The sequence below is a fragment of the Anolis carolinensis genome, chromosome 3, assembly GCF_035594765.1.
Source record: "Anolis carolinensis isolate JA03-04 chromosome 3, rAnoCar3.1.pri, whole genome shotgun sequence".
Taxonomy (NCBI): Eukaryota; Metazoa; Chordata; class Lepidosauria; order Squamata; family Dactyloidae; genus Anolis; species Anolis carolinensis.
Genome location: NC_085843.1, coordinates 258,164,995 through 258,189,174, shown reverse-complemented (window position 1 = coordinate 258,189,174; position 24,180 = coordinate 258,164,995). Strand labels below are relative to the sequence as shown.

At 42.5% G+C, this 24,180-nt stretch overlaps 1 protein-coding gene across 1 annotated transcript in view; it reads left to right on the top strand.

Annotated features, from left to right (window-relative positions):
• The first annotated feature begins 3,720 nt into the window (after positions 1-3,720).
• Positions 3,721-24,180, top strand: part of siah2 (siah E3 ubiquitin protein ligase 2) — a 42,780-nt gene continuing 22,320 nt past the window's right edge. The window contains exon 1 of the mRNA XM_062976675.1: positions 3,721-4,503. Coding sequence (XP_062832745.1) covers positions 4,018-4,503 — 486 coding nt within the window. The 5' untranslated portion in view covers positions 3,721-4,017. The remainder of the gene's footprint in view (positions 4,504-24,180) is intronic.

Here is a 24,180-nt window from a genome sequence, read left to right as displayed (position 1 = left end):
GTTCTAATTGTATCTCCTTGCCTGGGAGTATGCTTATCTGCTTATCTGGTGCTTTTTTTAAAGCAGAGGCTGGATGGCCATCTATTGGGAGGGTTCTAATTGTATCTCCTTGCCTGGGAGTATGCTTATCTGCTTATCTGGTGCTTTTTTTAAAGCAGAGGCTGGATGGCCATCTATTGGGAGGGGTCTAATTGTATCTCCTTGCCTGGGAGTATGCTTATCTGCTTATCTGGTGCTTTTTTTAAAGCAGAGGCTGGATGGCCATCTATTGGGAGGATTCTGATTGTATCTCCTTGCCTGGGAGTATTCTTATCTGTTTATCTGGTGCTTTTTTAAAGCAGAGGCTGGATGGCCATCTATTGGGAGGGGTCTAATTGTATCTCCTTGCCTGGGAGTCTGCTTATCTGCTTATCTGGTGCTTTTTTAAAGCAGAGGCTGGATGGCCATCTATTGGGAGGGTTCTAATTGTATCTCCTTGCTTGGGAATCTGGGGAAGTTTGCTTATCTGGTGTTTTTTTAAAGCAGAGGCTGGATGGCCATCTGTCGGGAGGGTTTTAATTGTATCTCCTTGCCTGGGAGTCTGCTTATCTGCCTATCTGGTGCTTTTTTAAAGCAGAGGCTGGATAGTCATCTGTTAGGACAGGTCCTTTTTTCTCTCTCAAGTCTCTCCTCTTTTTTTCTTTCAAGTCATCCTGCATAAAGGTAACTATCATGTCTCCAGTGGGTTAGTGAAATGATGTCCTTTTGGATTGAAAAAATATTTTCAAGCTATTGATGGTTGAATTTGTGGGTACAGAGTTGGTTCAGATAACTTCATATAGCTTTATCAAACCACTTCTTCTTCTTTTTCTTTTAAAATATTTATTCAGGTTTTACATATATATGATAAAAGAAACATGGCAATGCCAAAAGACAAAAGAAAAAGAGAAAAAATAAAAAGGGGGAAAATGTAAAAATAAAATAAAATCAAAAAATAAAGTTCCCTACTTCTGGTCTGTAGGATTCAGGAAGAAAGGCAAGTGGGGTTTATTTATCTGTGGAATAATGTCCAGGGTGGGAGAAAGAGTTCTTGTCTGTTTGAGGCAAGTGTGAATGTAGCAATACAGTAGAGTCTCACTTATCCAACATAAACAGGCCGGCAGAAGCTTGGATAAGCGAATATCTTGGATAATAAGGAGGGATTAAGGAAAAGCCTATTAAAAGTCAATTTAGGTTATGATTTTACAAATTAAGCACCAAAACATCATGTTATACAACAAATTTGACAGAAAAAAGTAGTTCAATACGCAGTAATGCTATGTAGTAATTACTGTATTTACGAATTTAGCACCAAAATATCACGATATATTGAAAACATTGACTACAAAAATGTGTTGGATAATCCAGAACGTTGGATAAGTGAGACTCTGCTATACTTTTATTTTTGAGCTATTCGGTTTTTTTGGGGGGTGGCAAAATTCGGGGGGGGGATGGCAAAATTCGGGAGGGGGCACCAAAATTCTGTTCGCTTACACTTGAAAATTATCTAGGGCCGGCTCTGACCATGGGTCTTGGAAATGGGTCAGAAATGACCACTCCAATTCATATAAGCATTGCCCAGGTCTCAACCTGGTTCCTGAGCTCGATGTGTGATCAGGTGCTTGTTCGAATTTCTTTCTCCTTTGCCACTTTCATCCCACATTAAGAGGTCAGAGAATGTGTGCCCTACATCAGCAGATATTTCCAAGTCTCGGTTCCCAATTGTTGTTTAATGACAGCTCTTTGCCAGTATATCTAAAGATGATAGTTCGAAGTTGTGTTAGTGGTTTAATTGGAAAACCGTTGAGTTTGAAGACACCAAAAGAGACATCTAGTCCAACACCATTATGCAGGAATACACAATCATGGTACCCCTGAGAGTTGTCCATCCAGCCACTGTTTATAAACCCCCAGAGAAGGAGACTCCACCACGCTCTGAGGTAGCAGCATATTCCACTGCCGAACAGTTCTTACCGTCAGGAAGTACATCCAAATGTTAGGTAGGATCTCTTTTCCTGAAGCTTGAATCCAAAACAAGATTGCCCTCTCCTCTATGTGACATGCTTTCAAATATTTTAACATGGCCATCATCTCCCCTCTCAGCCTTCTACATCACTATACAGCTTGAAAATACCCAAACACTCCCCCCCCCCAAAAAGCAAACATTGATTTTGTCATTTGCTATAAGAAATATCATTTTACTACATCATTGTATATACAGGCAGTCATGAACAAGATAGGTTCTATAGGTTTGTTCTTAAATTGAATTTATATGTAAGTTGGTACCGGTACATTTTTTAAGTGTAAATATATATATTTCAGCTCTAGATGGTGTAGGGAAGGGTTAACACCCCTGTGGTGTTTGCTTTGCTGTCAGTGCCTTTGTTAAAAAGATTTCACCTCTTTCTGTCCCTGTGGTCATTGGATTTTGAAAGATTTGGCTTGTTGTGGAAACCAGGATTGGCGAGAAAGCTTCAGTTGAGACACCTTTTCCAATGGGTAGATTTATCTCACTTCCTGTTGTTTTACCTGATCCTAATCTAGCAGACTTGAATTTTTTGGGACATGGAGAACCACTGTCAGTAGTGGGCAGGGTTTTTATATCATGTCAGAAGCGACTTGAGAACAAACTGTAAGTTGCTTCTGGTTTGAGAGAACTGGCTGTCTACAGAGACGTTGCCCAGGGGACGCCTGGATGTGTTACCATCCCGCTGGGAGGCTTCTCTCATGTCCCCGCAAGTTAAAGCTGACAAACAGGAGCTCACACCGTCTTGTGGATTTGAACTAGCAACTTTTGGGGACCTCATCACACTGCAGCTTGGATCCACTTTAAAGCCCCTTTCCTAAAATGGATTCAAAGTGGATTTAAACAGCACAGTCAGACAGGTCCTAGGCTTCACCAATCTACAAACCCCAGAATTCTGCAGGAGGCAGAAGCTGGATTTAAAGCGAATTCATTCTGTAGTATGATGAGGCACTAGGTCAGCAACCCAACCTTCAGGTCAGCAGTCCAGCTGGCACAAGGGTTTAACCCAGTGGCTCTCAACCTGTGGGTCCCCAGATGTTTTGGCCTTCAACTCTTAGAAATCCTAACAGCTGGTAAACTGTCTGGGGGTTGTAGACAAAACACCTGGGGACCCACAGGTTGAGAACCACTGGTTTAACCCACTGCACCACTGCATGGTGAGCTGGGACTGATGGGCGGGTGCTCACCCCGACCCAGGCTCGAAATGCTGACATTTCAATCGGCTGGATTTTCTGTAGCAGTGGGATTGTGGAAGCCCAAAACACCTGGAGGGCTGAAGTTTGCCCATGCCTGTGTCGTAGTAACACTTCAGCTGTTTGGGATGGAGCCTCCGTTGGCCTAGGGGATAAAAGCCTTGTGACTTGAAGGTTGGGTTGATGACCTGAAGGCGGGCAGGTTCAAATCCCACCCAGGGCGAGCGCGGATGAGCTCCCTCTATCAGCTCCAGCTCTGTGCGGGGACATGAGAAAAGCCTCCCACAAGGATGGTAAAACATCAAAAACATCCGGGCGTCCCCTGGGTAACGTCCTTGCAGACGGCCAATTCTCTCACTCCAGAAGCAACTCAGGTTGCTCCTGACACGGGGGGAAAAAAGCTGTTTGGGAAGCCTCTGGACAGGCAGGCAGGCAGGCAGGTAGATGGCCACCAGGTAGCGCTCAAGGAAGCCTTGTCGGGACTCCGCTGCGCCACCCGACAATAGGGGATCGCTTTGCCTCTGGCGCAAAGGACCAACGGGGAGCAGGAGATCGAGGCTGCGTGTTGCGGTTCCTCCTGGAGACAGAACCTCTCTCGGTGGCGTCGACGCCGCCCCTTCTTGCCTTCCTTCCTTCCTTCCTTCCCTCCTCCCTGACGTCAGATCCAGGATCCGGGGTGGGGAGAGAAGCCGAGAAGTGGGCAGAGAAGCCACGCGTAGTGGGCGCCTTGGCTCCCTTCCCCGCTTCTTCCGCGCCCTTCGATGGTTGGCTCCGGACGACATGAGCCGCCCGTCCTCCGCCGGACCCAGCGCTAGCAAGACCTGCGGCAAGCAGCAGCAGCAGCAAGCACACGCTCCATCCCCGGCAGCGGCAGCAGCGACAGCGGCGGCTGCGGCTCCTCCCGCGAGCAGCAACGCTGCCGCCATCTCTGCGGCCGGAGGCGGCTCCTCCGCCGTGCCCAGCAGCGCTGCCGGGCTCCCCAGCCCCGGAGGAGGAGGAGGAGGAGGCGGAGAAGGCGGCGGCGGGGGCCCGGTCTCGTCCTCGTCCTCGTCCCCGCAGCACCACGAGCTGACCTCGCTCTTCGAGTGCCCCGTCTGCTTCGACTACGTGCTGCCGCCCATCCTGCAGTGCCAGGCCGGGCACCTGGTCTGCAACCAATGCCGGCAGAAGCTGAGCTGCTGCCCCACGTGCCGGGGGTCGCTCACCCCCAGCATCCGCAACCTGGCCATGGAGAAGGTGGCCTCGGCCGTCCTCTTCCCCTGCAAGGTAAGCAAGCATCGCCAGAGCCTGCGCTCACCACCACATACACCTTCCCACTGAGCCTGAGTCCAATGCTGCAGCTGTAGCAGACCTGGGCCAACTTCAGCCCTTGTTCCAGATGTTTTGGACTCCAACGCCCACCATTCCTAACAGCCTCAGGCCCCTTCCTTTCCCCCCTCAGCCGCTTAAGCCTGAAGAGGCCTGAGACTGTTAGGAATGGTGGGCGTTGGAGTCCAAAACACCTGGACAGAGAGCCCAACTTTTCCCAGGCTTCATGGGGTCTGATGCAGCCCCCTGGGTGCCCACTTCAGGCCCTCCTTATTTTCCTCCTCCCCTTGGCATAAGGACGTAGTGGGCTGGGCTGTAAATCACCAGCAGTAATAAGATCTGCTAACCAAAAGTTGGGCAGTTGAAAGCCCGGTCGGGGTGAGCACTCGACCGTCAAGCCCAGCTCACCGCTTACTTAAGCAGTAGAGAAATTAGATACTGCAAATTGTGTGGGAGGTATTTTACAACACCATAAACAACAAGACCAGAAATGCAGTGACCAAAAAGGAAGGTGGAAGGAGGAAGTCCTGGACTCTTTGTCATAGAGGATGAAGCAACAGCAGCCCCTGTGACTCAATCTGAGCACAGCCTCAACCTCCAAGGCACAAAAAACTGGACTTCAAGATGACATACCTCCTTCTGTTGGTCTTATTCTGTTTTCTCCTGTCTCCGAACAGCATTGAATGTTTGCCATATATGTGTACTGTGATCCGCCCTGAGTCCCCTCAGGGAGACAGGGCATAATATAGATCAGGGGTCCCCAAACTAAGGCCCGGGGGCCGGATGCGGCCCTCCGAGGTTATTTACCTGGCCCCCGCCCTCAGTTTTATAATATAATATATTGTGTGTGTGTGTATGTATGTGTGTGTGTGTGTGTGTGTGTGTATATATATATATATATATTATTGATAATAATATTATAATGTAATACAATATAACACTAATAATACCATATAATAATATTAATTATATATTCTATATTACATATAATATTACTAATAATATTACAGTATAGTGGTATAGTTCAATAAAGTAATATATAATGCTAATATTGTGCTATGCTAATAATATAATATATTGTATGTACATATAATTTATAAGCCACTCTGTGTCCCCTTTGGGGTGAGAAGGGTGTGATACAAATGTAGTAAATAAATGCAGTAAATAAATAATAAATAAATACATTTTAGACATTGAAATCCTGATAAATGTATGTTGGTTAAAATTATTTTTATTTTTAAATATTGTATTGTTCTTTTGTTGTTGTTGTTGTTGTTGTTTTTGCACTACAAATAAGACATGTGCAGTGTGCATTGGATTTTTTTTTTAAATGATAATCCGGCCCCTCAACAGTCTGAAGGATTGTGGACCGGCCCTCGGCTTAAAAAGTTTGGGGACCCCTGATATAGATCAAGTGTTGTTATTATGTTATTATTATGCCGAAAGGGTGGGGGATTGGTGGAGAAAGGCATGCAGCAGCAGAGAGTCCTCTGGAGTGCTCTCAGCTACCACATGTCTCATCCTCCTCCCGTCATAAGGATGGTGTGAGTTTGCCCATACCTGATCTATAGGCTCTCTAGATCTAAGAAGTTATCCCCATCCCCCTGCTCTGTTACTTCCTCACTTGGAATACTGTTTCACCACAATTCAAGAAGGATGCATAGGTGCTCCCTGAGGTGCAGACATTAGACTTCTGAATGACTCAAAGTTAAGAACAGGATGTGAATAACAGAAAGTTAAAGAGAAATCTACCCCTCACCTCTGAAAGAGTTAGTATCGTGGGGAAAAGCACTGAAGCTTTATCACCAATGGCTTGCTGTGAGTTTTCCAGGCTGTCTGGCCATGTTCTGGAAGCATTCTCTCCTGATTCTCTCTGAGATCTATGTCAAGCATCCTCAGAGGTTGTGAGATTTGTTGGAAACTAAGCAAGTGGGGTTTATATATCTTTGGAATAGTGTCCAGGGTGGGAGAAAGAACTCTTCTCTGTTGGAGGAATGGTGCAATTGACCACCTTGATTAGCATTGAATAGCCTTACAGCTTCAAGGTCTGCCTGCTTTCTGCCTGGGGGAATCCTTTGTTGGGAGGTGTTGGTTGGTCCTGACTGAAATCCACAAGCATGTGGACAATTGCAACAGAGAGGAGGAAACCATGAAAGTGAACAAAATCTGGCTACCGGTATTTTTAAAAAATTCTAAAATCAGGACAGTAAATAAAGAACACCTTGAAAAAACAGAGGAATTCCAGACATGAATCCATCAGGGCCAGCTAACACCTCCCAACAAAAGATTCCCCCAGGCAGGTAGCAGCCAGACCTTGAAGCTGAAAGGCCATTAGATGCTAATCAAGGTGATCAATTGCAACATTTGCATGTGCCTCAAGCAGACAAGAGTTCTTTCCCCCACTCTGGACATTCTACAGATATATAAACCTCGCTTGCCTAGTTTCCAGCAGACCTCACAACCTCTGAAGATGCCTGCCATAAGATGTGAGCTTAATGTCAGGAGAGAATGCTTCTGGGACATGGCCATACAGTGTGGAAAACTCACAACAACCCAGTGGTTCTGACCATGAAAGCCTACGAAAACACATAGAAGCTCTCTTGTTTGCAATTAGGGACTGCCTGTATTGGCAAGAAAAAAGTGGGCTGGACCATGCTACTGTCAGGTGGATTGGAGATTGGTTGAGCGACCAAACGTAAAGGCTGCTCACCATTGGTTCCTCTTCATCCTGGAAAGAAGTGACCAGGCCAAAGGGTTCTGTCCTGCTGTTCACCATCTGTATCAACACCTTTGGTAACAGAATACAAAGCATGCTTATCAGCTATGCAAATGACACTGAATTGGGAGGGATAGTGTATGTGGTTGGGTCACAAGGTTTTGCTTCCTGTGTCATAAAAACATTATGAATAAAGTTTCTACAGATCATAGCCTGAACTATAATCTATGCAAAACTACAGTTCAGTATAGTCACCATCAATTTGTACACATTTGCGCCATCGTTTAACCCAGGCATCAAAACCATTTTGGAAAATTCAGGATCTTGCTTCGTGACCCATGATTTTAAAGCTGTTTTAACATCATTCAAGTCATTGAATCTGAAACCATATAGGTTGTCTTTCAGAGGTTCAAACAGGTTAAAGTCAGAAGGGGCCAAATCAGGGCTGTAGGGTGGGTGAGGCACCACTGACCAGCGCATTTTTGCAATCTCCTGGGTTGTGAAACATGTGTGTGGGTGTGCATTATCGCAATGAAGCTTGATGGAACAAGCATCTTTTAGTGGTATATTCTTATTGCCTCCTTAAGTTTCTTAAGTGTGGTTAAATAGGTTTCACTGTTGATTGTGGCACCATGTTGCGGAAAATCAACAAGAATAACACCCCGTGTGTCCCAAAACATAGTTGTCATAACCTTCTGTGCTGATTTAGTAGACTTGAATTTTTTGGGACATGAAGAACCACTGTCACTAGTGTGACACCCACCTTACAGCCTATGTGGTTTCAGACTCAATGACTTGAATGACATTAAAAATCATGGGTCACAATCAAGACCCAGCATTTCCAAAGTGGTTTTGATGCCAGGATGAAACGATGGCAGAAATGTGTACAAATTGATGGTGACTACGTTGAACGGTAGTTTTGTGTAGATCAGTGGTTCTCAACTTGTGGGTCCCCAGATGTTTTGATCTTCAACTCCCAGAAATCCTAATAGCTGGTAAACTGGCTGGGGTTTCTGGGAGTTGTAGGACAAATCTGGGGACCCACAGGTTGAGAATCAGCCTATACAGGCTATGATCTGTAGCAACTTCTGCTGTTATATGTTCATTCATAACGTTTGTATGACACAGGAGGCAAAACTTTTTGACGCACCCTTGTATAACCCAGAGGACAGGGTCGGACTAGAGAGCTGGGCCAAAACTTAACAAAATTTATTTCAACAGGAAGAAATATAGCATGCTACACTTAGGCAATGAAAATGAATTGTACACATATTGGATGGGTGGCACCTGGCTTGAAAACAGTCCATGTGAAAGGGATTTAGAAGACTTAACAGACCACAAGCTGAACACAAGTCAACACGGTGATGTGGCAGCTTAAAAAAATGTCCAAATCTAGAGAAGTCCTAGGCCCAATCTATTCTGCATTGATCAGACCTCACCTGGAATAACACTGTGTCCAGTTCTGGGCATCACAATTCAAGAGGGATATTGACTAGCTGGAACGTGTCCAGAGGAGGGCAACCAAACAGATCAAAGGCCTGGAAACCAAGCCTTATGAGGAATGGCTTGGGAAGCTGCATATGTTTAGCTTGGAGAAAAGAAGGCCAAGAAGGGACATGAGAACCATGTTTAAATATTTGAAATGCTGTCACATTGAGGAGGGGGCAGGCTTGTTTTCTGCTGCTCTGGAGACCAGGACTTCCTGATGGCCAGAGCTGTTTGCCAGTGGAATATGCTGCCTCAGAGTGTGGTAGAGTCTTCTCCAGAGATTTTAAATTAAAGGATAGATGGCCATCTGTTGGGAGTGCTTTGATTGTATTTTCCTGCATGGCAGAATGGAGCTGGACTGGATGACCCTTGTGGTCCCTTCCAATTCTATGAACACCTCCTTGGGGGTGCTGTCAGTTTATTTTGTGTGTGTTGTGTTTAATGCTACTTGTGTCAAAGGGCTGTTTCGTTTTAGGGAGTGCTCCGTCTATTCCGAAAATAAGCAAGGGTGGACAGATCCTGACCTAAATGTGTCCTTTTTCACACAGCATGTGGCTAAGCTGTTAGATTCTCTGCCACAAGATGTAGGAATAGCTTTTAAATGGGATTGCATGACTTCATGAAGGATGGGCTATCAAGAGTGGAGGCTTTTAAATAGCATCCGCCATCAGAAAAAGCGTATCAACTTCTAGGAAAGTGAGATGGAAAGCTTACCATAGGCTTTCCATAGACAACTGGTTGGCCAGAAGTAGGTCATTGGTCTGAGCTAGCAGAACTGTGCTCATATTCTTATATTCATTTCAGTCAGCTCACAGATATCACCATGTACCACCTCTGAAATTGGTGAAATTGCTCAAGTGGTAGTAGGCAGTGTCGCCACATTCCCAAGAATGCAGATCCTTCCTTGCATATGTGACTCTTTTGCTGAAATATTAACTTAAAACAAACTTGTTGCTACAGTTCTCTGAGTTTCTATTGTTACCTATTCAAAACCTAGTCTAGGCCAGGCAAGGTCTTGGTTTAAACTCCACTTTAGTCAAAAAATTTTCATCCTCAGTATTTTTCAGTCTCAGTTCTTTCAGTCTGTGAAATGGGATTGCAATGCCATATTTTATAAGAGTATTGCAAGGATCATTGAGCTAAATGTATGGTGGCCACTTTGAGCTTTTGAAGAAAAAAATACATACACTGTTTGGTTGTTGTATGTTTTCAGGGCTGTATGGCCATGTTCCAGAAGTATTCTGTCCTGACGTTTTGCACACATCTATGGCAGGCATCCTCAGAGGTTGTGTTTGGTCTTATTTACTAGTGGTACAGTAACTTGAGGGTAGGTTAAACTGCTGAGCTGCTGAACTTGCTGACCGAAAGGTCAGCAGTTTCAATCTGGGGAGCGGGGTGAGCTCCAGCTGTTAGCCCCAGTTTCTGCCAACCTAGCAGTTCGAAAACATGAAAATCTGAGTAGATCAATAGGTACTGTTTCAGCGGGAAGGTAACGGAGTTCTATGCAGCCATGCCAGCCATATGACCTTGGAGATGTCTATGGACAATGCCGACTCTTTGGCTTAGAAATGGAGATGAGCACCCTTCCCCCCCAGAGTTGGACATGACTTAAAGTCAGGGGAAAACCTTTACCTTTTAACCTCTATGATGCTTTTGTAGAACCCAGGGTTCTGCTGAACATAGTTTGGGAACGGTCGGTCAGAGGAATGTAACGTCCTTTCTGCTTAAAGTTGCCTTCCACTGGATTCCTGGTTGGCCTATGCAATCAAAGCAGGTTTGCAGTTTTCTGCCTGTCCATGACTACCATGTGTCTTTCTTACATGGCATTGTATAGGTGTTTGGCCTGGGGGAGGGGAAAAGGCTGAAATATATCAAAATATAGAATCAAACTGGTGGTTACTGATGAAGGACCTAAGGGTCATCACAATTTAAAAAGAATAACTGAAATAACATAAACAGCTATAAATTGAGGTATTTTAGATCAGAGACTCTTTATCTTTTTTGTTCAAAGAAAGGTGGCCATCCAGATTATCTTGGACTATAGCTCACATCATCCCTGGCCATTAGACATTGTGCTGATGCTTGATAGGAGTTGGAATCTGGCATCTGCAGAGGTACAGGTTCCCCAGCCCTGTAAATGCAAACACATATCCCACACTGTATGATTCAGTAGCGTCTTATCAGAGTTACGATACACAGCATATGTCTGCTCTTTGTTAATCTACACTGCTCAGTATGGGAACTGTGGCATCAGTCTACATGTGAGAAAGAAGGGCAGGGTTTCATGCAGCATGGTTCCTTTTCGTCACTCTCATGCTTTCAGATCCTGTTTAAACCACAAAGTTCCTTGTAGCACATTGTTCATGTTATGCACATTATAGTGTTCCCCTATAGCATCCTACATCATAGGTATGGGATGTAGCTTAAGTGTGTAAATGTTCATACGTTTGCCCTATGTTTGGCATGTGTATGGACTCAGAGAATGGGGTATAATCTATGCACGGAAAGAAAGCAGCCTATCCCCCCCTTTTCCTGATTGTTGCTGCTTCTGCTGACGAAAAACAGACAGCATCGGAAGATAAAAACAGAAGCAGCGCCTGCAGCAGGGAGAGTTGTTTCCGCTGTGTTTTTTGTCATGGCTGATCTGGAGACCCATATCCCTCTAAAGGAGATATACTGGTGTTGGTTTCTTGTCTGTTTCTCTCCCAAGACGCCTGTTTAAGCTGATCCATATGCGCTCTAAACCATTCTAAAGTGACATTGAGGCAGATCTTAAGGTCACGTTGATAAAAAGCGAGGCTCGGAGGCAGCCTGTGGCTCACATTAAATTTTCCAACAGAAGGCCTCTGGAGAGGGAAAGCAAAGTATATATATATATACATACATACATACATACTTAGGTAAATAGAGCGTTGTCTCATTGATCCACTAATGCCATCAATCAACTCACCAGATTTGGCAGATGCAGTTTTGAAAAAGAGTAGAATGGAAGATGTGTGAGAGAGAGCTGCTCTCCTTATGCTCACTGAAAATAGACCTGTAAAAGACTGACTGGATCAGGATGAGGAACTATGTGAATCCAACATTTACACACCCACCCTGCAGATTGCACCAACACTTTGTTGATATGTTACCCATCCACTCAAAATGCAATTTCAGAAAGAGGATCAACTGTAGTGCTTGACGGCCACATAAACAGCCTTGGAAGGCCACATATAGTCCCATGGCTGCACTTTATCATCCTTGATTTCAACATCAGCCCAAAAGCACATGCAATCAGAAAAACAGTTTTAAATGGCTGTTGTTAGTGTCCTCTACCATCAACTTATAGCCACCTTATGAATGAGAGACCCCCAAGTTGCCCTACAGCCCTGCTCAGGTCAAGTTTTAGTTTTCAAGCATTACAATTTGAATCATAGAATAGCGGAGTTGGAAGAGACCACATGGCCATCTAGTCCAACCCCCTGCTATGTAAGAAAAGCACAATCAAAGCATCCTGGAAAGATGACCTCCAAGAAAAGTTTTGAATTCTTCTCCATTGTGCACACTCTCATTCTCTTACACACAAAGTGTTAAAGTAGAATCACAATGCTGTCATTGTAGAAGAGTCCCCAGGCCTACATACTTCAGGGGAGGAATAGCAGTCCAAGGGGCTATGTTTGCCAAGAGTGGTAGACTATCAGATGGGAGGGCTGGAACATAATGTCAAATTAGGGACCCAGTGCTAGATGGAGCAGGCTCATCACGTGAAGCCTCTTTCTGGGTGCATTTACACTGTAGAATTAATAACCATTTGACATCACTTTAACTGCTGTGGAATCATGGGACTTCTAGTTTGCTAAAGCACCGGCACTCATTGGCAGAGAAGGCTAGAGACTTTGTAATACTACAACTCCTGGAATTCCATAGCATTAAGTCATGGCAATTAAAGTTTGTTAACTGTACAATGTATGTGCATCCTGGATGCAGAGTAGTTCTCAGGCACAGTGGTTAGCAAAACCAAAAATGCCAGTATGGTTGAGTGCAGAGTTCTTACTACCAGTTACTAAGCATTAGTAGAGACGTGGGATATCTTGGCTACCACAAAGTAATGGCAAAGGGGCATGGACATTTGGGAAACCTCAAGAGGAATAGATTCATTCGCCTCGTTTTCCACCTTTGCTCCTGAGCAGGATTGAGAATTGCACTGTCCCCAGGCTATTGTACAACTGAAATTCCCTGCACTCCTCACTATTGGTTTTCATGACTGTGGCTGCTAGGTCATGCAGTCTGAGGCCTTTGGAGTCCAGCATGATCCCCATCCCAACTGTACAGATTTATGTAGTCTTTTTTTCCCTTAGATTATTAAGAAATAATATATCACTTTTGCTCAACCCCCCCTTTTTTTTTTAGGGGAGGGGAGAAGGTATTTATTTTGAGGAAAGTATCCTGAAACAGCAAGGGATAAATCTACAAAGGGCATTTATTCTTTAAAATGTGGTTTTGGTCAAGAATCACAGTTTTCAACAAAAAATTGGGGAGCATCAAGGATATCAAAGGGTGCCCCCAAAAGATAGCTGGACGGCACCCTCTCATATGGCTGCCCATGGGACTTAGATCCAATTATCCAGATTAATATATAACAAGAGACATGTCCTGCTGTATAATCTTGATAGGTTTTTTTTTCCTTCTGTATGGTTGGAATGGAGCCCCTGGTGGCACAGCAGATTAAATCACTGAGCTGCTGAACTTGCTGACCAAAAGGTCGACGGTTCAAATCCGGGGAGCGGGGGAGCCCCCGCTGTTAGCCCCAGCTTCTGCCAACCTATCAGTTCGAAAACATGCAAATGTAAGTAGATCAATAGGTACCGCTTTGGCAGGAAGGTGATGGTTTTCCATGCAGTCATGCCAGTCACATGCCCTTGGAGGTGTCCACAGACAACGCTGGCTCTTCAGCTTAGAAATGGAGATAAGCACTAACTTCCAGAGTCGGACATGACTAGACTTTATGTCAGAGGAAAACCTTTACCTTTACCTTTACCCATGGTTAGAAATAACATTACAGTATTCTAAATCTCAAAGGGAGCAATCTGTATTCTTTTTGCTTCCTATGCATTCTGTGTTTTTCATCAAAACTATATTTCTCTCATCTAGCTTGCATTTTCCATTTTTGTCTCTGTCCCTACAAAAACAATATTGTTTGCATTGTTCTTTTTTTTTAAGCCTCCTGTCATTTTCCCCATTTGTCTTGCTGACTGTATTTGTTTCAGCATTTGAATGTGGCAACACCATGAATTACAGCCGTTTCCTCTGATCAGAAATGAAAGATTTCCTCCTCCTCACAGAAAAAAAGAACTCAATTAAGGACAGGGCTGCCACGCTCTCTGTTTTTTTGGTGAGGAAAATTTGCTGTGTGTATTTTTTTTCCTGCTGCTGTAAACAGTTGCATGCTCAGCTCACCAGTGGCTTCCATATGGTGCACATTTTTTTTAAAAAAAGAAGAAGGTAGAAACAAACAATTGTGTCTTAACTGCATACACATGCTAAATGCCTGGAAAATGTACTTTAAGAGTAATCAATTATGTTTATCTCTGTAGGGTTTAGGAAGCAACTCATAGTTGTTGTTATATTATTTTAAAAAATAATACACTGATTTAATCTTCATAAACATACCTTTTTGGGGATGAAAAGATTAAGATCAATGAAAAAATGGTTTTAAGTATGAAAAGAAAAAAAATCAAAATGCATCTAATGATTCCTTTTAGATCAATTTCTGAAAGTATAGGTTGAGCATCCTTTAACTGGAATTCCAAAATACTCCACAAAGCAGCCAAGCAGCATGTAATAACAATATATGTATGCACACACTGTACGTTCTTCCTTCCTTCTACATGTCTCAAGAATGTGCCTGATTCTGCTTTTTTCACAGCTGTCGCACATTATAGTTGAAGTGACAGTGATGTTCCAAAGACCAAAGATCAGCAACTGAATGTGGTGCAGTTGTATTTGAAATTTCATGCTTTGTATGCAATAGCAAGGTCCCTTTTAAGCTGTCATATAAAATCCAGATTATCTGCTTTGAACTGGATTATATGGCAATATAGACTCATGTAATACAGTTCAAAACAGATAATCTTGATTATTGGTTTTGATAATCTGGATTATATGGCAGTGTAGAAGGGGCCTAAATCATAGGCTCGATCCCCAACATCTCCAGGTGTGGCTCAAGAAAGGAGCCATCTTAAAATCTTCAAGAGCCATTGTTGGTAATATTGGTTAGAATATATTCTGCAGTTGCCTGATTTCATGTGAGACGATGTCTTGTTTTACGATGTATTCAGCATTCCCATCCAATACATCTCTTTTTTTCTTACAATGGACCAATTTCTTACTCTATGTAGAGGCAACCCAGTTTTTTTAATTGCTCACTGTGTCCTGAAAATCCCAACTCCCATTTTTAGTCTAGAGACTATAGGATATACACAGTGAATCAGTAAAACTTACATAGTGAAGATGCAAATTCATTCAGTGAGTCAACTGTAGTTGGGACTAATCGTAGAATTTAGGGCCAACTTATCTGCAGGCAGTTGTGGCCTCTAATGAATACATGTTTGTTTTGTTGCCTTAAAAAAAACAATACACTTATAAAATTTGAAGCAGATCTCTTGAAGTCATCATGGAAGAGGCTATCACTTGGGTTATTTTTTTCATGTTCAAGAATGACCATGGGAAGGATACTTCCAATTATTATTATTATTATTATTGATATAATGACATAGTATGACACAGCAAACAAGATAGATATGCTGGATTTCGTATCACAAAATCACAAGTCGAACACTTCCCAAGCGTTTAGGACTCTGTGATGTATTTTCGGAGATGCGTGCAGATCCCAGTAGCGTGGCCTTTTGCAGTTGACAGATCGTAATTTTGTCAATGTCTATTGTTTCCAAATGCCGGCTGAGATCTTTTGGCACAGCACCCAATGTGCCGATCACCACTGGGACCACCTGTACTGGTTTCTGCCAGAGTCTTTGAAATTCAAAGGTCCTTGAGGTCCTGATAGGGGCTGAGTTTTTCCGGTTGTTTTTCATCAATTCGACTGTCACCTGGTATGGCGACATCAATAATCCAAACCTTTTTCTTTTCCACAACTGTGATGTCTGGTGTGTGTGTTTCAGAACTTCAGTGTGGGTTAGGGTTATTATCATTATTATTTGAAACACAACAAGATGAGTCCACAGCAGACAGTCTGCTGGCTGTTGTATTAGATCACACATCGGACACTTATACCCCGTCTTTCTCCCTGTGGGAACTCAAGGTGGTTAACAATCTCACACTTTGGTCATAGTTTAAAAAGCGCAATACAAAATATGAATAACAGTTAAATAGTATAGTGTAGATTAAGGTTAAAAACAGATTAAAATATAATAAACACATTTAAAACAGCCTTTAAAACTCACAACCCCCCTCTCCCCAAGAATCCCACCCAGACTTCTCCAGCAGCATGCCCTTTATCCTTCCCCAAATGCCTGCTGGCAGAAGGTCTTGACCTGCTTGCAGAAGTCCAGCAAGAATGGGGCCCTACTGTGGAACTTTCTCTCTCTCTCTCTCTCTCTCTTGAGAGAGAGAGAGAGAGAAAGTTCCACAGTGTGGGAGCAGCCACTGAAAAGGCCCTCTCCCATGTTCCCACTTGAATGGGACAGAGAGAAGGCCCTCCCCAGTCCATCGTGAATGTCTTCTGTTCATAGAAAGAGATACAGTCCTTCAGATAACCTGGACTGGAGTCAGCACTTTGTATTGTGCCCAGAAATACGCTGGCAGCTAGTGGAGCTGTTGCAACAGAGGAGTTGTATGCTCTCTATAGCCAGCCACAGTTAGCTGCTCTTTGGACCAACTGAAGCTTCCCGGCACTTTTCCAGGACATCCCCACATAGAGCATTATGATTATATACTTAAATGTCTGAAAGGCACCAGATGCTGTCAGATCTTAGAAACTAAGCAGGGACAGCCTTGGTTTAGTACATGGATGGGAGACTACCAATGAATAATAGTTGCTTTAGGCTACATTTCAGAGGCAGGAACTGGCAAAACCACCTCTCAGTATTCCTTGCCAAATAAAACCCAAGAAATACATGAGAATAGCCATAAATTGACAGACAACATCAAGACACAAGAAGTTCATCCCAGTCTTATGTTGATTAACTATCTGGCCTTTAAACTGATCTGCATTACTAAATATAAATTAATTAACATTTCATGAGATCAGCAAACCAATATGACCACCTTGAGAGAGAGCATGGGGTCATGTAGTTCAAGCATATCTGTCAGAATGGGGAAACATGATTGGGTTGCATCTCACTGTAGAATTTATGCAGTTTACACCACTTTAACTGCCATGGTTCCATGCTATGGACTCATGGAGCTGGAGTTTGGTGAGGCACATTCTTTGGCAAAAACAGTTTATCAAACCACAACCCCCATCATTCCATAGTATTGAGCCGTAGTAGTTAAAGTGGTGTTTAACTGCATTAATTCTAAAGTATAGATGTGCCCTTGGAGAACTTAAGACAGTGCTGTTTCAGTTCATGTCTAAGAAAAGTCTTATTTTTGGACCAAAAGTTATCCAGAAGTTGATTTTCAAATCACTTATTGTTGAATAAATATCCTTCTTGGACTCCAAACAGCTTGGAAAAGGTGTTGAAATGTGGCCCATTTACCCCATGTCTCCTTAGAGGCATTGGGTGGATTTTTTTCCATAATAGTTTTTGGGTGGTCAAGGGAGTTGCCCAGTTCAGCCCTATAATGAACAATCACAATTAGCCTGGACATCTTTCCTCCTTTCTATTTCAGACTATTTATGTAAAAATGCTGCTTCTTAACCTGATGTTGCCTTAATGCTAAATAACCTCCCAAGAATTTCATCAACTGGGTGGGGAAATTTTAAATCTGGGGAGAAGGAATATTATAATCAATCAGATACCTGTGAACTGATGTTAACCTTGCAGCTTTGTGTTAGAATTTGAGAGCAAGGACTGCGTTTGTCACTATGCTGTCACTAGAGTGATATGGGAATAATGTGGTTTGCAATTATGGGCAAATGCTGCTAATCCAAAACAAGCAACAGATTTGCTTGGCAGTTAGATGGGGAAATTGCTGCATAGATTTTCCTTCCCTCCAAAATGTAAACAAACAGGCACCACTGAAATTGATGACAGAGGCACCGATTTTAATGGCTTCGGGCTGTTCACGGTGTCAGTACCAACATGTTTCTGTTCCAAGAATTGATGGTATGAATGATGGTCAGTGAGGAAAGGAATAATAGCTATTAAAATGGAGAGTGGAGGTCCTTCAAGGCTGCAGTCTCGTACCAACTTCACTGAATTCTAGGGTTTGCAAGAGAGGCCTCTAGATGTGCAATAATATAAGAATAAACCCTGCTCTCTTCTTCTCCTACCTCTTTTTTGGGAGATATAGGCCTTGCTCATCAATTTCTACTATTCAGTAGCCTCTAGTGCTGTGGTTCATCTAACTGAATTTCAGCTCACTCACACACAACACACTTGGAGCAGAAGACAGGAATCCTCTCAGGCCCACAGGTATCTAGAGACTCATCTTCCTTCTGGTCCTACCCACTGATGAGACTGTATTTCTTGCAGCTGAGTTTTTTATACATCTGGCTTTCATGTGGGAGGACGATATGAATCACTTGGCTGGGTGGAGTGCCCATATCAAAAGTGATGGTATCAGCGTGATGGAGGGGAAGCTGGTTCTCTACTACACAAATGCTGGACGTGTGTGGTGTATAAATTGGATGCAATCTGGTTGTTTTGTCTCCCTGCAAATGTGGAAATTCAAGGACCAGATATAATCAGCTTGCATTGTTTTTTATACCTGACGCACATTTGCCTTGACTTGCCTGCACTTCCTTTGTGTTTCTCCAGTGTCCTAGGTGCACTGTCATATTTAATTTATTTAACATCTTTGTACTGTTTTTCATTTTAAAAATGCAAATCATAAAATACACTAAGGTCAATAGCTTAAATTTTGAAAGGAGTAACAACAATGCAATCCATTAAGGACTGGTCATTACGTATCATGGAAACTGATAACATTATCAGGAAAATGAGCAGAAAATGGCTAGGCACAGCCGAATCAAAAAAGATTTGTGTCTTGGTTTTTAGGTCTGTTCCTGGAGCTTTTTGGGGTACTGATTCAGAAAATTGTATCTGATTGACCGCATCAGCCGTAGTTTCTTACATAGGGTTGAATTTATAAAATTTATACAAGTTTGTATCTTAAATCTGTGCTTTTGGTAAGAATAATAATAAAACTTTATTTTTATTACCACCCTATCTCCCCGAAGGGGCTCAGGGTGGTTTACAACAAAAAAATAGGCAAATATTCAGTGCCAACAAACATAACAAAACTGATCAAATCATAAATAATAAAATGAACAACATCGAAGTATACTTACAAAACACTGAAAATAACTAAATTGAAATTTAGATATGCAAATAAAACAAGTTGGGACATGTTTAACTAATAAATCTAATAATAATGAACAATTAAAACAATAAGAGTATAATGCAGTTTGCTGTAAGCCAGCAGGGCTGAGATAGATTTCCATTATCTGAGTCAGAATATACGCTAGAATACATAGATGAGTTTTTAACAGCTTCTTAAAGAAGAAGAGGAAAAGGGGCTGTTTTTAGTTCTTTCTGGAGGGAGTTCCAGAGGCGGGGGGCAAACACAGAGAAGGCCCCCTCTCTCGTTCCCACCAGCCACGCTTGAGACGTGGGTGGGACTGAGAGAAGAACCTCCTCCATGGACCTCAGTGCCTGTTCAGGTTTTTTTTGCAGATATGTGATTTTTCAAATAGTCTGGGACTGAACTGTTTAGGGCCTTATAGGTAATAATCAGCATTTCGTATTTAGTCCAGAAGCGGACCGGTAGGCAGTGGAGTTGCTGTAACATGTGAGTGGATCTCTCTCTGTACAGTGCTCCAATTAGTAACCTGACTGCTGATCTCTGAACTAGTTGCAGCTTTCAAACTATCTTCAAAAGCAGCCCCATGTAGAGAGCGTTGCAGTAGTCCAAATCAGAAGTAACCAAGGCATGGACTACCATGGCCAGATCTGGCATCTCAAGGTATGGACACAGCTGATGCACAAGTTTTAATTGTGCAAAGGTGCTCCTGGCCATCGCCAAGACCTGAGGTTCAGTGTCAGTGATGAATCCAGGATCACCCCCAGACTGCTGTGACTTTAGGGGGAGTGTAACCCCATTCAGCACAGGTTGTAATCCCACACTCTGATCTGCCTTCCAACTAATTGGAGTACCTCTGTTTTGTCTGGATTTGCCTTCTTAGCCCTCATCCAGTCCATTACTGGAGAAATAGAGTTGGGTGTCATCGGCGCAAATTTGACAATGAGCTCCAAAACTCCAGATGATCTCTCCCAGTGGTTTCATGTAAATGTTAAACAACATGGGGGACAGAATTCAACACCACAGGCCACTGGCCAGGGAGTCGGAACAGGAGTCCCCCAGCTTCAACATCTGAGTACGGCCCTCCAGGAAGGACCAGAGCCACTGCAAAACAGTGTCTCCCAATCCCATCCTGGAGAGACAACCCAGAAGGATACCATGATCAATAGTATAGAAAGCTGCTGAGAGGTCCAGGAGAATTAGCAGGGCCACACTCCCCCTGTCTAGCTCTCTTCATAAATCATCCACCAAGGCAATCAATGTCGTCACTGTCCCGTGGCCAGGCCTGAAACTAGATTGGGATGGATCCATATAATCAATTTCATCTAAAAAACTTTAGTGTTGTGACGCTTTCATCCAAGAAATAATTAAATTTCATGTTTCCTTCATGCTTAAAATATATTAAATATTACATTTAAATATCCTAATTTTTTTGTTGGCAAGCAAAGTGAAGAGTGGTATATGGCATATGTTCTGTATCTCAAAATCTAGAACTGACAGGGGAAAATGGGTGCCATTTTTGGAATCCGCAAATTGAGTATACCCAGAAACAGGTCTAACATCTGAGGCACCAAAATGTATGTTGGCCAGTGAATTCAGTCGATGGTGAAAAAAACCAACAGTGAAAACCCTCCTAATTTCAACAAGGAGGCCATTTCGCATCCTAGGTGGCACAACAATGCAGGTCTCCTTCCATGCTACATCTAAACAACTAAACAAGGTTCATTAAACTATGATCTTGTAAGCAGAGCACCCACCTCCTCACACACATACAGTGATATATATATTGCTCTAAATGAGAAAAGACAATATCTACAACAGTGTTTCCCAAGCTTTGGCCCTCCAGATATTTTGGACTTCAGCTCCCACAATTCTTAACAGCTAGTAAGTTGACTAGGGTTTATGGGAGTTGAAGTGCAAAACACTTGGAGGACCAAAGTTTAGGAAACACTGCTCTGGGAGAAACAGGTTCTGAATCACCAGATTCCAAAGCACCCCCCCTCAGTTTTGTGTGATTTTCCTTTTTTTAAAAAAAAAAAAAAACTAAACTAAAATATCCCTTCCCGTCCCTTAAAAGAAACTCAGAACCTGTCCTACTCCAGATACATCTGTTTTCCTCTGCAGCCTCTCCCAAAGAAGAGGGCCAATTGTGGTTGGGCTTATGGAGGGAGGATGTGGCCTGTGAAGGAGAGGAGTTTGCTCCTGGTCTCCGTTCAATTTCTTTATAACCAATAACACCATGATTCTAACTCCTAATTGGCAATAAGTGCTCATTTTTCTGCAGCAAAGTCATATGCAGACATTGGGAGGCCTAATACCTGCCTTTTGCAGTCCCTGCAATCACCAAACCAATCTATTTACTTGGTCCAGTGCTGCTGTCCTATTTGATCTTTCAGTTTCATTATCCTTGCATTATGTCTTTTGCACTTGAAACCTCCCTTAGACACCTGATTGTTCTGTACTGACTCTTTTTCTTTGGCCTTCATCCTGAAGCAACACTGCTCATGTTTATCTATGCCTTCCTCTCTGAACTTTCTGTGTTCTACCTTTACTTACTGTTTAAAACAGCTTGCACAGCTTGTCTGATTTCAGCTTTGTTTTCCAGGTGCAGATTGTTTTAATCTATTGTTAGCTTTAACTGAAAATTCTGTCTAGAAAGGGCATGAAATAAAATGTTTTGAGTACAGATACTTTTTGTTCCAGTTTCATTAGCTCCTCCCTCTAGTATGGTTAGGGGGAGATCAGGTGCTTCAACTTCCAGTTTACATTAAATACAGTTCAATGTGTCACCTGAATGAAGCAAGTCAGCTTCATAATACATAGGTTGTATAGTCATCCGTCTATAATTTTGGCTTGACTTTGAGAAATAGGGTGCTCACAGATTTAATGTAAAATGTTATCTGTGGGAATCTCTAGGTCTTCCAATATGACCCTATGGTCAACTTTTTCTAGTCCAGTGGATCTCAGTCTGGAGTCCCCAGATGTTTTTGGCCTTCAACTTCCAGAAATCCTAACAGCTGGTAAACTGGCTGGATTTCTGGAAATTGTAGGCCAAAAACATCTGGGGACCCCAGGTTGAAAACCACTGGACTAAGCCTTTGGAAGATCTAATTTTTAAAAACAGAAGACCAGTTCATGATCCCTCAGACTGATGGAGGGACCAGACTATAGTTTGAAGGGAAAAAAACATGAATAAATTCCTATGCACATACAGTAGAGTCTCACTTATCCAACGTAAACGGGCTGGCAGAACGTTGGATAAGCGAATATGTTGGGTAAAAAGGAGGGATTAAGGAAAAGCCTATTAAACATCAAATTAGGTTATGATTTTACAAATGTAGCTGGCTTATTTCCACAAACCATAATTAAAATTAGCTCCCGTTAATTAGGTTTGGTTGGCTGTGTCAACTATGATTAATATAAAATAGGAAATCAAATTGTATGAACTCCATCTTTGTAGCAGTGCCACGAATGACAGAATTCCATAAACCAGAGAATATATGTGGCTTCCTCTTATACCAAACTGTGGTCTAACATGTGGAAATCATTAAAGTATGATGGTCTGTTGTGTTTCTGGCTTGGAAGAAGCAGAACACTGCATCTCCACTCTTGCCCCTTCACTCCTGTTAGGGATCACTATTTCCTCCCTGTCAAATGTAACCAATTTGTGTGAAATCTTTTGTTGGGAGAGGAGGCAATTTGGCAGCAGTCCTTGAAACTCATGCTGCCTTCCAGGGCTTCCTTAGCCAAGTGTTATATACTGCTTGGTTTAGCTTGATAACTTATATACTGCTTCGGATAGCTGGACATCTGAACACGATCAATATGAGATAGCAAAGAAGGTTTATTTATGTGTTGCGTTCCACAAAACAAAATAACAACTCACCAAAATATTTGAAAAAAATTAAAGAATGTTTTACAAAAAATAAACAAGTTCAAATAGGATAAAAATAAGCCAGTAAATCTAAGAAAAACACAAACTTTATAATGAAATAAAGAAACCAATGCATACATACAGAGTAAAGTCAAAAGAAACAAACCAAGCAGGATCCAAACTCTCATTTGGTCCCCTTTTTCTTGCTGCATCCAAAACAAACCAGAGAAAATGCCAGGTTGTCACTGAACTCTGATGTTTCTCAACAGAGTTCCTCTTTTTAAACCTTGGAGAAACTACTTAAAAGCCTAAGGAAAAAAATAACCCATTTAGAAATAATACCCACTTAACTGCAGCAGTTTAAAAGCAGTTGAAACGTTTAAAGCAAATTCGATGGATCAAAGCATGCTAAAATAAATAGTTATGTGGTGTTCTCTCCAAAATTATTTTTAGCAGGAAGCCCTTTTGGCTTATCTTGGCTGTCAGGTCCTTCAGACATGACTTGGAAGAACAGGGGAAACGCTTCTTGCATTGTTCTCTTCTAAAAACTGCTGTGAGGTTCAGATGTGGGCAGGTTTTATTTTGTGCTTACTAGGAATTATCTCTGAACTACAGGTTGATATCCTTCTTTGAGCCACTACTCTTCACCCTTAACTCCATTATGCTTGATTTGGACATATTGACAAGTGATGGGGAATGTACCTAGAAAACTTGCTGGCAAAGAGAAAGTTTGAAGAGGAAGCAACCACATCTACAGCGTATTCCCAGTCCTCCAAGTATAGTGCAAAGTATCAGGAATGGTATATTGACCTGGTCAATGTGTTTAGAGTACAGTAGAGTCTCACTTATCCAAGCTAAACGGTCTGGCAGAAGCTTGGATAAGCAAATATCTTGGATAATAAGGATGAATTAAGGAAAAGCCTATTAAACATCAAGTTAGGTTATGATTTTACAAATTAAGCACTAAAACATCATGTTTTACAACAAATTTGACAGAAAAAGCAGTTCAATGCGCAGTAATGTTATGTTCTAATTACTGTATTTACGAATTTAGCACCAAAATATCACGATATATTGAAAACATTGACTA